Source organism: Scatophagus argus, chromosome 3, assembly GCF_020382885.2.
Source record: "Scatophagus argus isolate fScaArg1 chromosome 3, fScaArg1.pri, whole genome shotgun sequence".
Lineage (NCBI taxonomy): Eukaryota > Metazoa > Chordata > Actinopteri > Scatophagidae > Scatophagus > Scatophagus argus.
Window position 1 is genome coordinate 7,982,551 of NC_058495.1, and position 14,222 is coordinate 7,996,772.

Here is a 14,222-nt window from a genome sequence, read left to right on the forward strand (position 1 = left end):
GATTTCTGTTATTGACTGGGTCAATGTCCAAGATTGAGCTGTTTATCAACTTTGTACTAAGTCCATTGTGCTTGGGGAAAGTATTTCACATTTAAAACAAATGAGAAAGAGCAAAAACAAGTGGATCGCATTCTACTTTGATCAGTGACTACCAACAGCACAGGACACACTGCATCTGTTACCAGAAAGGATCATCACCAATGTGGGTATAAAGGGAAACTGAAATTGTCATAACCTGTTGGTAGTTTTGCTTTGTACAAACAAGTAACTACAGTAGGGGTTGTCACTGGGATGGAGGATGAAATAGACGAAAGCATTCTGAGAAAAAGTTCACTCATTCATTTAGTCTACAATGGAGACATGAATGCAGATTCCATAAAGTGAGGCTTCATTTTCCCAGAAGATTTCCTACCCAATGACAGACACAATTGCACAGTGAAAGCAAGTCTTGTAGAGAACCAACTGAATCACAGATGGTGTCGCTATTTTGTAACCAATACGTTACGTTACTAAATGTTCAAGATTTTTTTTGGTTCAGTATAGTTAGCACCACAATGAAGCAAAACATTTTACAGGCTCTCAAATTTTATCTCACTTACTGACAAATGTGTTCATAAACTAGAGTTGAACCTCCAAAACACACTCAACCAGAAACCACATGCATTATTTTTGTTTTCAACTGTATAAATCAGCATTTTGTCACATTTCTCCTTGCTTCATAGAAGTGAAAACACCTGTCAGCCTGTGCGGCATAGGACAGGTGATACATATCAAAGTACTCACAGAGCAGTCAACATAATGTAGACATAGATTACATAGAGAGGTAAGGTACAAAGCAGAGCAAAGACAAGTCTCCAGAACAAACTGTTTAATTTGAGTATTACATCCCCTTTTTTTCTGCTTTCTTTTTAGCCTGTGACTTTGCTCATTTTTCGATCGTGGACATATGAACCATTGAATTTGCAATGCATTGCCTCTCTATGTGATCTGTTTCTATTTCAATGCTGATCACTTACTGATTTGACTCACCTGTTCTACACACCTTATATGTCACTCGAAATCACATGTAGGGTTTTTTTCTTTTTTGAAAAACCAAAGAAAGGCCCATTTGTTTAAATCCAGACTCTTCAAATTCTGTGTGCTGTTGTTCAGCAAACTCTGTTTGAGCTGGGTTTATGTGCCATGCACACCTTTCATGTCGGCTGCATTTTGAGTCAAAGTTTTATTACAGCTTTTGATATGATGTCCCAGGAGACACAGTTGTTGCACTTGTGACTACATTTAATAAATGTAACTACACTGACTGGACTGCATCATTCCTTTAGAAAAAAGTGCGTTAATGCTACTTTAAAATTCTTAGAATGTAATAATTCAGTGTGCATAAGCCCAGTGCTTTAGGAGTGCCTGCGGTGAAATTAGATTTGAAGAGGTTCATTTGTGTCTGTGATGAATGTTAGCTGATGCTTTGTCAGCGTTCCCAGACCTGACCCCAAACCTAATCTTCTTCTGTCTGATGCACATGAACATCGCTCATCCTTTTTCCTGCATCAAATCCTTTAACTGGCTTCATTTGTATTGCATGCATGCATACATACAAGTGGTGTTTTGATCTCTAACTGCAACACCGTGTCCCTGTTCATATCACTGACTTTGTAGTTGTGATAATCACTTAAAATCATGTTCATTATATTGCATTAATATTGCCTGACTTATGAATAAAAGGACAGAACAGGCAGCCCTCTAGAAGCCTTAAAGAGAGCAGACTAGCAGTTTGTTACATTTCACTCTGAGGGCTAAAAATTGTATTTCCTATCTAAAAATCGAGCCCTTTGAATATAGCTTCTCAAAAGAAGATACCATACAGTCATTTTAAACCGGGCCAGCAGAAATATATATTCCAACCTTATCTTCTTTTTTGCTGATTCAAGTCTGATTAAATGAGTGATTTATGGAATATAATGACTCTGGGGAGTGTAGATTTAAAACTCCTCTCTGGAAGACAACGTGCTGCCTACTAAGACTGTCTGCACTATTCATTCCTTGTCTAAAATTACTTCTGTGCAAGTTGAGGTTCTGATGCAGCATGCCTCAGTCTGTCTGTTCATACATAATATAATCTGTAAAAAGACTGTGCTCATGAATGCAAGCACATGCACATGAATTTACTCACAAACACATTATTTCTACCTGTAGTGGTAATTTACTGGGTGGCCCAAGTCTCTTTTGGACCATGCCAGATAGGCAGACAGGGAGGCAAGTGAGATTTTTTTAATTCACAGTTTCCAACTGTAAATTCTCAGGTGGGGTCTTCGGGCCAACCTGCCGTGGCCCAGTCACAGATGTGAGAGTTGTTGTTCTGTGTTTTTAGCTGATCTGTTCATCTGGCCCAGTATTTTGAAGTGTCGAAGTTCTGTTATTATTCTTGGTTCTAGCTTTTGTGTAGCTCTTTGTTGTCTGCAGCATGAGAATCCTGTCTTTTCTCTCCTCAGTCAGGCGTGCTGGATTATTACATTTCTCATACTGTCACCAAAAATTGCTTGAATAGCTTGTCGTGCTGTGTTGGTATAGTCACTGGTGTGCCCTCTGACGTAATGGTCCAGTCTGCTGCCTGTCGCATTCCTTGCTTTTCTGAATTTCACTGGCACCTAATGAAATATATCTTAGGAAAAAAAAACATGTGCACAATGGTGTCCATGAGACAATGCTTCAGTGTTATCGGTTGCAGATAAAACTACTTCTCTATTAAGTGAAAGACCAATTTACAGTCCTGGATTGGACAAGTCCTCTTTTTTCATCTTTTTCTTAATTTGACCTGCCTGTCAAATTTAATTGCTACTTTAGAAGCACATCTGCATGTGACATGTCCATGAAATCAAACCACCAAACCACCAGTTTCATGAGCCTTGCGCAACTGATACACACATGGTAAACTTGACTATGTGATCAGATTCTCAAATAGATGTATCTGCTCAAAATTTATTTTGATGAAATGTCAGTGTAGATGTAAATGTATGAATCCAACCAGTGTTTGTCCTGGATCTGCCTGTATGACTGGAGTACCATCACAGCCGTTTGGTGTTGATAGCCCTGGCTTAAGCAAACTGAGCGACGTCATGACTGCCTACACTAACCTATAGTAGAGCTGATGACATGTATGTACTTTATCACCTAATTAAAACTTTCTGGCTCTCACCCATGTGACAGTATAATTATTACTTTGAAAATAAACCTTCCCCATTGAAGCCTGACTGAATCCCTCAGCCACATCCCTCCAGTTTTATACAAAGCTTCGCTCCAATAGCTTTTCTCTTTATTTCAAATTTAGCATTGTTTTCTAGAACGATCTGAAATTGTTTTGTAGAACAGTTCAGCGCACAATGCAGGTTTATCAAGTCTTTATTTGGCTGCAAAATGAAATTCTCTTCATTACAGTGGTTCAGTTGACTATAGTGTATTTCAGCTAACCTTCACTGCTCTTTGGGAGTCTCATTTGGAGATAAAACTTCTTTTTTACATTATTTCTTTCTGGAAAGAAATGCCATACAAAGTTGCACACACATTTTCCAGCGTGCAGTAGCACTGACAACTGACGAGTTCTCTTCTGCATACATCTCTTCAGATTTCCAATTATAACAATCTGTCATGTCTGTCCTTGTAATTTATGATGTTTACTGCACGTATGTTTCTCTCACTCTGTCTCTTTCATCCTCTCTGTCCTGTCTACCCCCCCCCATCACCCGGCCGACTATCAGCAGGATATTTCTCCCTTGCAAGCCAGGTCCTGCTCAAGGTTTCTTCCTGTTAAAAGGGAGTTTTTCCTTGCCACTGTCTGCTTGCTCGGAGGTTCAGGCTCTGGATCTCTGTAAAGCATCTAGAGACAATTTTGATTGTATAAGGTGCTATATAAATAAATTGAAATTGAAATTGAAATCTCACCACTGCACATTTGAGGTCAGCACACAAAAACTGACTTAAAAGATACACATAAAAATTCAACTTGCGTCTGATTTGACATTCTAAGATGAACTCACTCAGTGTATCTATGCTGACATACATTGCATTAGTGGGAAGCATCATTACAGTATTTGTTTCCATATTCTTTCTTTTACACTTCTTGTACCTCCTTTCTTGCCTGCAGTGGTTTCCTTTCCCAGCTGAGAAACCATGGGGCAGGTCATACTTGAAAACACTTTAGTATGTTAATGCCTCTATTACATGGGTCTTCCCAGGACACATGAAGCCATGTGCTGTTATTGACAATGAATGTGGAACTTCCTGAGAAATAAATCCCACCCATCTGGAGCTCCAATTTTTGTTTTTTTATGTAAACATTCACAAATGTAGCCATGACTCAGGAAAGTCAGACTTTCTTGCTTAAAGTCATTTGGGAAAAACCCACCGTAATGATACACATCTTAAATACTGTATTATTGCTGTCCTGTAGCTATACTGTCCTTTATGTTGTGGATAAGTGTGTAAAAGTGACAAAGAATGTTATTGCAGCAAGTCCTGTCCTGAAGTACTGGCTTTGTTTTCAGGAAAATAAAATATACAAATCCTTTTATTTGCAAAGTTGCAAATTATGCATTACTGGATTAGTATCAACAGTCCAGAAGGCGCTACAAAATTAATTTGGAGTATTGTGTTTATTTTAATCAAACTGGACAAAATCAGAATATAATTTCTTCTGCAGTTTGAGATGTAGTGTAGCTGTTTCTGTCCTGAATCTGGTGTGAAACCTCAAAGCCTGTGGACACAAAGCTTGGTTCCTCTTCCTTCAGAGCTGCTGGCCCATGAGGACATTGTGCTTCCACTCACAAGGGAATGGATTAACCCACAAAATACCATAGCTTTATTAAATCACAACTATCCCTCCCTCTCTCACTCTGTAGTGTCAAGTTTGCTTAACAGGCTCCCTCTGAACCTCAGTGCCCTGAACCGGGGCCCCTGATAAATTGGTGGGTCAGGCATTGTGCCACTCTCTCGCTTCATTACAGGTTTAGACTCCACTGAACCATCTCACAGTTTTGTGCAGCATGTGCATGCTGGGGATTGAGGAGGGAGCAGGTGGGTGGGGTGGTATATGCCCAGATGTTCAAGTCAAGTCTCAAGTCTCTTATGGTTGTAATGTGCTTTACTGTCATCACCCCTTTATCTATTAGCATACATCACTGTTTTATTTTATTTATTTACATTTTTTGGAGGAAAAACTTCACTTCAAACAGGATATTTCAATGCAATATGAAATTATGCCCAGCCATTGAATCATGCGTGTTGGCATATTACAGAACTCCATATGCGCTCCAGTAGTGCAGCACAGTAGAAGATTTAACATTCTACATGAAGCAGTGGAGGCTGGGAGATGGGAAAAAATAAAGCCAAGTGTGAGGAAGAAGAAGAAGGTAACACTCTGCAACAGTGCAGAGTAAGAGTATGGAAAAAGGCAGTTGTCCGTGCACCAGCAGGCAAGAGGATGGGTTTACAACGGAATTAACCAATATCAATCACTCTGACAAAATGCACAGTACAGGTTCAGTCATATAGAAAAACAGGAGATCCCACAGATAAAAGCAAATGAAAGAGCAGAGAGAAGACCAAGGGAGCAAAGCTCAGCCAGCACTCTGTGCAAACAAGTCTGGCAAGCAAACAAACACTCATCTTTTCAAAATATCCAGCAAACTCCAGTCTAATCACGTTAACCTGCTTAGCTACAAAGCTAGAAGCAAGCTAACATTAGATGCTGTTCTATGTTTGCTCACTGTCCATTGTCTAATGTTTAACTTTCACATGAAGTGACTCACCAATCCAGGTGCATTTTCTGGTGCCTGATAAAGTTTGACGTGGTTGATGCAGAATACTTTGAAAAGGAAAAGTTGGACAGTAAAGTGGAAATCTGTGCAGCTGAACCTCCCTTTCACTCGTTTTTTGTCCTCTGCCGGATCCTGTTCAAGTTTCATTCGCTTTCACTTTGTTGAATTAGGATAATTAACTCTCCTGACACACTATGCAAAGTAATCAAATCTGTACTTTGGCAGTATGTGAATTAGTTTAAAAGTCTGATTTGATGTGCTCTCCCTCTCTCTCTCTCTCTCTCTGTATTTCTGTGTCTGTCATACCGTACCTTACACTCACTGAGGTTGGCATTTATCCATGATTTTAATGAGATGGGCTATAGGAACGATGAACTTGCATGAATCATTCAGAACAGGGGGAATCTTCTTTGGTTGACTGACATTTCCAGAAAGAGACACATATTAGTCAGTGAAACACTGGGGAAATGATACACACACTACACACACATCTCAAACAAGACATCAGTAAACTTGAATGTTTGGTAAATCATAGCAGAAAACAAGGCATGCGTTTCTCTGCACAACAAAGCCTGACTGAGAGTAAACATTTTAGGTTGACATGGAAATTTCTAATTTGGTTTAATATTAACGATTTACATTCATCAAGTGGACAGAAACACAACTCCAAATGCGGCATGGCCCCAAAAAATCAATTAATGGAAGTTATTATTGGATAAATATGAGCATAAATAAGTTGAAGCTGAAAAGTAAACTTATTTATGCTCTGTGATTAGCAAACTTTGTAAAGGCATTTATAAATTAGAATGAACATACACTGTCTATGGCATTTCTGTGCAATATCTGTTCCTTGTCCACCAACATTTCGTTTATACATTCAGAAATGAGCTAAAATTGGCTGACAACATTGTCACTATTGTTGGATTGGTCAGACTGTACATGTTCCTATTTTTCTCTTTTTCTACATATGCTTATGGGCTCATGAATGTCTTTTTGTTTTTTTTTTCTTTTACCCTGATTGACCTCAGTGTACCCAAACAGCGAGTGCTCCATAGTGTTGGATAGTTATTTATGATGTTGTTTTGGCCCAAGACATCTTTCCTCATTAGTGGTGTAACACTGGGACATTGTTCGCCTGACATGGTTTACAAAGCCAACAGCATGCTTCTGAGGTCGCTGACTGGCAAGTGACATTCCAGCTGCTCCCACAGTAACCATTGGTAGGGGGAGGAAGGGTTTGAGTTTATCTTCAGAGCACCGTTTCTCCAATGGTACTTTTTGACTGCAGAGTCAAGAAGCATCTTATTAACGACCAACTACATCAACCTGCTGGTGTTCTGATTTATACCTTTCAAATGAATTCTCAGAATTAACAGTTGAAGTATGGATGCAGGGTTTGTTTGATTTAGCATGGCTGTGTATGTGGGTATGTGTATATGTATGTCAGACCATCAACACAATAGGGAGTACTGGCAGCGCACGGTTTGAAATTTTATACTCGTGCTTTGGCAGTTTAGACTGTCCAGGGAGCTGGGAACGAAAAAGGAAAACCTTTTCAAGCCACAGTTAAGTGAATTGTGTCAAAACAGAATTGGCTGAAAATGTCTGGACAGGATTTGTGAGGTTCAGTGTAAAGACTTTAGCAGGAAAAGCTTAGTGGCAGATTCTGCAGAAGAAGCAAAGAAACTCTTCTCTCTCGCACATGTGCGTGCACACACACACACACACACATACACAGCACAAAAGTAGTTTCAGTGGCTGCCAGATAAGCTTAAGTAATAACAGTGCCATCTCAGCTAATTTTAGCTCTGTATTGAATGTGCCGCCACTGGTATTCATGGCAACATTTCTGGCTGGGCTGAGCTGTATGTTCAGTCTCTCTCAATTGCCTGTCTCACGGTTTCTTATTTTCTATTCTTACTCTCAGTTTTCTTTTTTCCCCATCTCTCTCTCTTTTCTATGTTGTTAATTCCTTTCCTCCTCCCCTTAGATTCCCCATCCCTCGTGCCTCTCCTTTTCATTCACCACTGTTTGAAAGCTATCTTGTTATGTGAGGCCACAGCTAATGCTTGACGTTTCTAGCAAACATTTCCACATTGTTTTATTTTTGCTTGTTTTTTTTTTGGTATAATAATAAAGTCAAAATATCTCGTTATACTTGCTATGATTGGTGTTTTCCCCTAGAATATTCTGCTGAGCAGTTAGTGCAACATGAAACACAGACATAAACTTTAAACAAGTCTCACATAATAAAGAGTAATGACTACTGAGAATAGAACACTGTTTACCAGATATTAGAACCTATAGCCACGCTTACATTTTCTCTTTTTCCAATGTTTTCAAGAAACTTTCATTATTCAGAGCGTATTATGTATTAGCCACCACTGAAATGCCAGTTTTACCTGTTTCTGCCACCCACGAGAGGACGTTATTGGTTTAGGAGATCTTCTGTTATGACTTCCACTTGAAACAATAGTGTAGGCAATTCCCATTTCCATCCACAGTCTGAGGGCCTAGCCTGCCATATTGAGATTGACCACATCAATTTTGAATGGCCTTGGTCCAGCAACAAGGAAGCAGTTGGCCACCCCATGATACAAACATCAATAGGTTGGCACAAGAACAAATGGACAGAAGCTCATTTCCATGAAACATTACGTATGCAAGTTGACAGCTACTTCAAAGCTGTAGCTGGTAAATATTGGTTGCAGTGCTTCATATGTGTTGTTGCATTGAGCTGATTCTGCACAGTGCAAATTCTCATATGAAAGGGAATAACAAACTTTTATATCTTTTAAATGAATGAGTGCGAGTCTATATGTATTATTTCATATATATTATCTGTGTTCAATGCCAACTTTGTCATGCTATGGACACCAGGCCAATACCTAAAACAGTGGTGAAGCTCAGTACAACACATTATAACAGTTTTTGGACATAAATTACTTTGTGTGCACATTTGTGTGTTTCCATGTGTGCTTACCCATGCAAGTGTTTGAGAGACTGTTTGCGTTAAACCCAGAATGTGTGTGTCGTAAATGTCTCCCCTAGGAAACCATAATGGTAGACCATACATGAAAAGGATGCAGTTAAACCAGCAAAGAGAGTGAGTGAGTTTGAGAGACAGAGGAAGATGGGGTGGATGGAGGCTGGCATTAAATTTCAATTTCAATACTCTTTTTTTTTTTCTTATGCAGGAAAAAAAGAGTCATTCTTCTCTATGACTCTGAGGGAAAAACCTGTAATGGCGAGACATTTTTAGCTTCCAGGTATTGAAACAATCCTCTTCCCCAACCAATCAGATGAGTTACTGACCTCATCTCAGAGGAGAGGCACAGAAGGAAAGATTTAGAGACAGACTGGAGATTCAGGTCAATATTTTTGAAAAAGAATGAAAGTTTTCATAAGAAAGAAAGGTGCAGCTGGGAGTGCAGTGAGCATTTAGCTGACTCAGAGGAGCTTTTGTATGTTTAATTTTCAGCATTTAGCCAATGTGGCAGCTTAAGGCCCCTTCTGACATGTCCCCAAATGCTCTGCGAGTTTTCAGTATTGGCATCCTGTTTAAAAAAGAACAGGAGTTGGGTCTTTTCATAAACGTTGTGGCAGTTTTATCAGGTAGTATCATGTTACATTGGTCATTGGTCTGTTGCTCAACTGTGTGAAGGACAAGATAAGTGGACAATCTCTCACTTTGCTCATCATACATTGCTTCCTGTGATGCCTCTGCTCAAGGGCTGGATGCCAATTGTGAGCATTACATCATAGTCAGCATGACACATGCCAACAGCGACCTGTGCGTGAAACCTAAAAGCTATGGCTTAAACTGGCAGCTTCTTTACAGTCAGTGAGCAGGTGGGGTGCTTGGAGCTCTTCCTCAAAGATATTTCATACAGACTCTTCCGATACATCTCTTCAATGACTGAGCCACTCTGCCACCCCCTGATTAAAGAGAGAAATACAAAGCTGAATTATTTCAACACTTAATAGTGAAGGAAAACCATAAGAGAGAAGGTGCCACTACACAGTCCTTGATCGGATGTTCAGTTTGATGCTTCAGCAAAATAACTGTATGGCAGGCTGCCTGCTTGCCTGTCTGCCTGCCTGGCAGGGCCTCTATTTTGGGAGTGGTAGAAGCCCCCCTTTCAGTCCTGTTGTCGTGTGCTGTGACTCTTCGGCTTGCCCTCTGACTGCATGCCTCTTGTACTGTGCAAGAAGAGCACTTCACACTTACCCAGTGAAACCAGAGCTCTGCCTTCAGCCTTCAGTCTCATGCCTTGCCATGTCCTCTGGGCTATTTTTACTCCAGCAGTGGCTACTTCTGCCAAACCCATACCACAGCCTACTGGGCTGGAGCTGAGGCCGTGTGTGTTTCTGTGTGTGTGTGTGTGTGTGTGCGTGTGTGTGGGTGTGTGTATGTAGGTGTGTGTGAGTGGTAAAACTGCATTTAAGAAGAGATGCGAGCTGAGAAGAGCTGGATGATGTGGTAACCTAACACAAATTAATTTGGTAACAGTAGATTATATCCTGCATGTCCAGCATGTAATTATAGGCCTTGGGACCCATATCACAGACTGCAGTTTTGCTGGTTCGAATCCAGCAGAGGTTCTTTGCTGCCCTTTGTTCGTCCTCTTTTCCTGTCTTTTCTCTCTCCCCTTTTTTCTTCTGTATTACTTACAAATAATCATGGGTTGCAATATTGTCGTCATTGGGAGACCAAACAACCGCTGTAGTTTTGAAGAATTGATCCCAATTTTCTAATCAGTGGTCACTGGGATACTGTGGTTATGAAGGTGGTACAAAATATTAAGTCTGTGTACATGTATAAGAATTTACTACACATGAAGATCTTAATTATTGGGTTACATTTTTTAAACAAGTTTTGAAATTATATATGGCAACTGGAAACAGACCAAGAAAGTTTTTTTTTGCTTTTTCGTTGTTAACACTATTGAATTGTGCTATTTTTATCAGAACATGTCTTCTGAATGCCCACACCATAGTTAACCCTGTTTGCCCCGTGCTTCCTGTAGTTATGGCAACATTATCTCAGCTCATCACATACTGACACTTTGTCACATGCGCAAGGTACAGTTTGGCCAAAGCCAACAGCCTATCCTTTTCAATCTGTCTGTGTGCACTTAACATAAAATACCACTTTGTTTGAGTTTTGGCACAAAATTATGTGGTTAGGAGCCACTTGTCAACCCCGACCTCCACCCCTTTAAATGTTACCTTCTACGAGCGGATGAGCCTCCAAAGAACGTGTCAAAAAGCTGTTATTTGACACCCTGGGAATGAGATGGGTCGCATTATGGATGTACAGAGTAGGGCTGGGTATTGTTTAAAAAAAAATTATGGTAGCAGTACCAATACCAGTACCCTGATACCAGTGGAATACTTCATTTGATACCCTTTTTAATCCTTGCTCGTTGAGGTGCTTTACCATTTATTCCCTGTTTCTCCTGAAATAAGTGTTTTTGCTCTTCATGCGTTTATTTCTATCAGATACCACAGACCTGTGGTATAGTCATACTTGTGAATGTTTTGGTGGCATCTCTGCACACTGGACAAAAGTCAAACCAAACCAGTCAAATACACCATGCTCAAATTCACCACATCAGGTTATTGCTGCTGCCATAGTGGATCAGTCACACATCACATTACAATCAAAGAAGGCCTGCAGGAATTGGCTGCAAGCAAAACCATGCATATAGTCCTTTTGTTCTAGATCTGGGTACAGGAAGGATCTAATGCAGGTATTGTTTGACTGGAGAACTTTTAGTAGTATTTCGTAGTACTTGGTTGGGTAATTTGGTCGATACATCAAAAGTATTGAGTACCAGTACCCAGCCCCAGTACGGAGGCCACTCTGTTAGTCAGAACTCTGTCGGCACAACATCATGAGCAGCATTGTTGTTGTGAATAAACCAAGTACTATCAATGAATCACTTTAGGCTAGACAGAATACAAAAAAAACATGACTGCATCTTCAGATATATAAAGAGAAGTCTATTCTAAAATGTGTACATTTTGGGTTGTGGTTTCCTCATCACTCATGTCAGACAGTGTCAGTGCATTGACATAGGAAATCACATGTCCTCTCTGCCTCCAGCCTGTGCTCAACACACGTCTATCCATGCCAGATTCACCCACATAAAATAAGATACATTAAAGGATAACAAAAATAAACTATTGCTGTTTTTTTTTAGTAAATCACACTATCGATCTACTTGTCATGATAGGAATAGATTTTCTTCTTGAAAGAGCATGACAAGCTCTGTGTAGTAGCAGCAAAATCTTCAGTAACAGAATTCTTCACATATGAATTTCTGCACCTTTTAAAAGCTGTTCTTAAGTACTGCTACAGTTTTCAACTCATCTCTGAACCTGGAGGCTCCACATTCATTTCCCAAATTCCTTTTCTCTCCGTCCTCTGTCTTCTTGTACTGCTTGTGCCTGACTGTTATCTAATTCTCTCCCTCTCTGTGTCTCACACTCTTCTTCAGTGAAATACATTAAGGAGATGTCGGCCTTCTTTAAAAGCTCAGGGTCCCCTGGAGCTGCTCTCCCCTGGGACTCTCCCCCCTCCACACCTCAGAGGGGCACCGAGCTCTCACCCACTGAGGTGAAGGAGCCCCGCTGCATCCCCCTGAAGATGTGCCAGGTGTCACGAAAACAGTGCCCTCCAGACACAGAAAACAGGTGCTGTATGTTACAAGTTCACAGCTTTACGGTAATACTTGACTTTCAGTTGGTACAGAAAAAAAATGACAGACATGGCCAAAGATAAAGGCCTGGAGAGAACAATGTAAAAGAGACTTCTTACCTTGTCTTACTCACTCATTCTCTTTGTTAATATCTGAAACTTCCCCTTCACCCTCAAGCTTTTCTTTTTCCATTTGTGTTTCATTTCTCTAAATGTGCCCCCCCCCCCTCTTTTGTTCTGCTTGCTTCTTTGTCCTTCTCTCTCATCTCATCTGCCAGGTATTTTGAGGTGATTTCATCCAACAGAAAGAACTCTGTGTTCCTGCGAGCAAAAGACCCAGCCATGGCCCAGTCCTGGTATAATGCCATCCAGGCTGGCACTGCCAACCTTTTATCACGAGTGAAGGAGGAGATGAAGACCATGCAGCCTGGCATGGAGGTCAAACATCTGGGCTGGATTACAGAGCAGGTATGCAAGAATACAAACGTTCATGTTCCACATGTTCCATTCTGCATGACCTGCCCTGCAGTATTTTGTATTTTCTTGTTCGTGAAAAAACAACCACCAGAGCCCCATGAAATACTACAAGCAATAGTTTTTCATGGTGTTTTTGTTTTTCTTTCTTTTGTGCCCTTTTTCATGTGTTTCTGAAGCAAAGACAATTTTCTACTGAGGGACAGTTAAGTTGAATCATATCCTAAAGTGCATGTAGCAGTACAGCAATACAAGAGGCACATATTCATTTTCATGTATGGTCACGTTTAGCAACCTGATCCCTATACCTAACCTACTGATGTCCATGAGCATCATTGGTAATGGTAATCGTGGTGATCATAACGTACCATTTGAGTATATTTATATGATTTCTTCAGCTCTGCTACAAATGTGCATGTGTGTAGGTGACCCAGGGTCCAGAGAGACCAGTACTGGCCGTGCTGACTGACAAAGACCTGCTCCTGTATCCCTGCTTGCCTGAAAACAAAGAGAGCCTCAGCAACCCCACCAAGAGTCACCCGCTCATTGCCACCAGGTCACACCACATACAGTTCTATATATTAACACACTTGTTCTACCTCGCTCTTTTTTACATAAACATATTCACATTTGGCATTAAACAAACTGAGTAGATCTGTTCTCCACCCTGGGCAGCCCATTTTAGAGTTAGCAGCCTTTTCTGTGGCTGTTTTTGGCCCAGTCAAAGAGCACATGCTCACTCTTTCCATAAGTGTACTACTGGACATGGCGGCACATCACGTCACATTCATTTGGAAAAAATTCGTGGAACCAGAACCTATGAGTCATGAACCACGTTTTTCCTCCCTTGATTCTCTGCTATCCACATCTCTCTTTTCACTTGTGTAACACTTTCTCTGTAACACATAAATATGCATACCCCTTCATTTGCTCTTCTAGCCCATCTTAAGTACCCTCTTTTTCATCTACATTCTTCTCGTCTCCCTTGTAGACTGGTCCATTCTGGCCCAGGGAAAAGTTCTCCTCTCCTGGACTCTGACCTCTCATTTGGCCTGCGTTCTGGCACAAAGCAAGGCGTGGAGACCCATGTGTTCAGGGTGGATTCTGCCAAGGAGCTGTCTACCTGGACTCATCTGTTGGTGGAGGGTTGCCACAATGCTGCTGAACTCATCAAGGAGGTCACCACGGGTACAGATACAGATTTGTTGACTTCCAGAGTCTTTCTGCACAAT

General features: G+C 40.7%; 1 protein-coding gene across 1 annotated transcript in view; it reads left to right on the forward strand.

Moving 5' to 3' along the window:
- The window catches only part of snta1 (syntrophin, alpha 1), a 31,080-nt gene that overhangs the window by 13,511 nt on the left and 3,347 nt on the right, over positions 1-14,222 (forward strand). The window contains exons 3-6 of the mRNA XM_046383186.1: positions 12,317-12,512; positions 12,795-12,984; positions 13,416-13,546; positions 13,982-14,178. Coding sequence (XP_046239142.1) covers positions 12,317-12,512; positions 12,795-12,984; positions 13,416-13,546; positions 13,982-14,178 — 714 coding nt within the window. The remainder of the gene's footprint in view (positions 1-12,316; positions 12,513-12,794; positions 12,985-13,415; positions 13,547-13,981; positions 14,179-14,222) is intronic.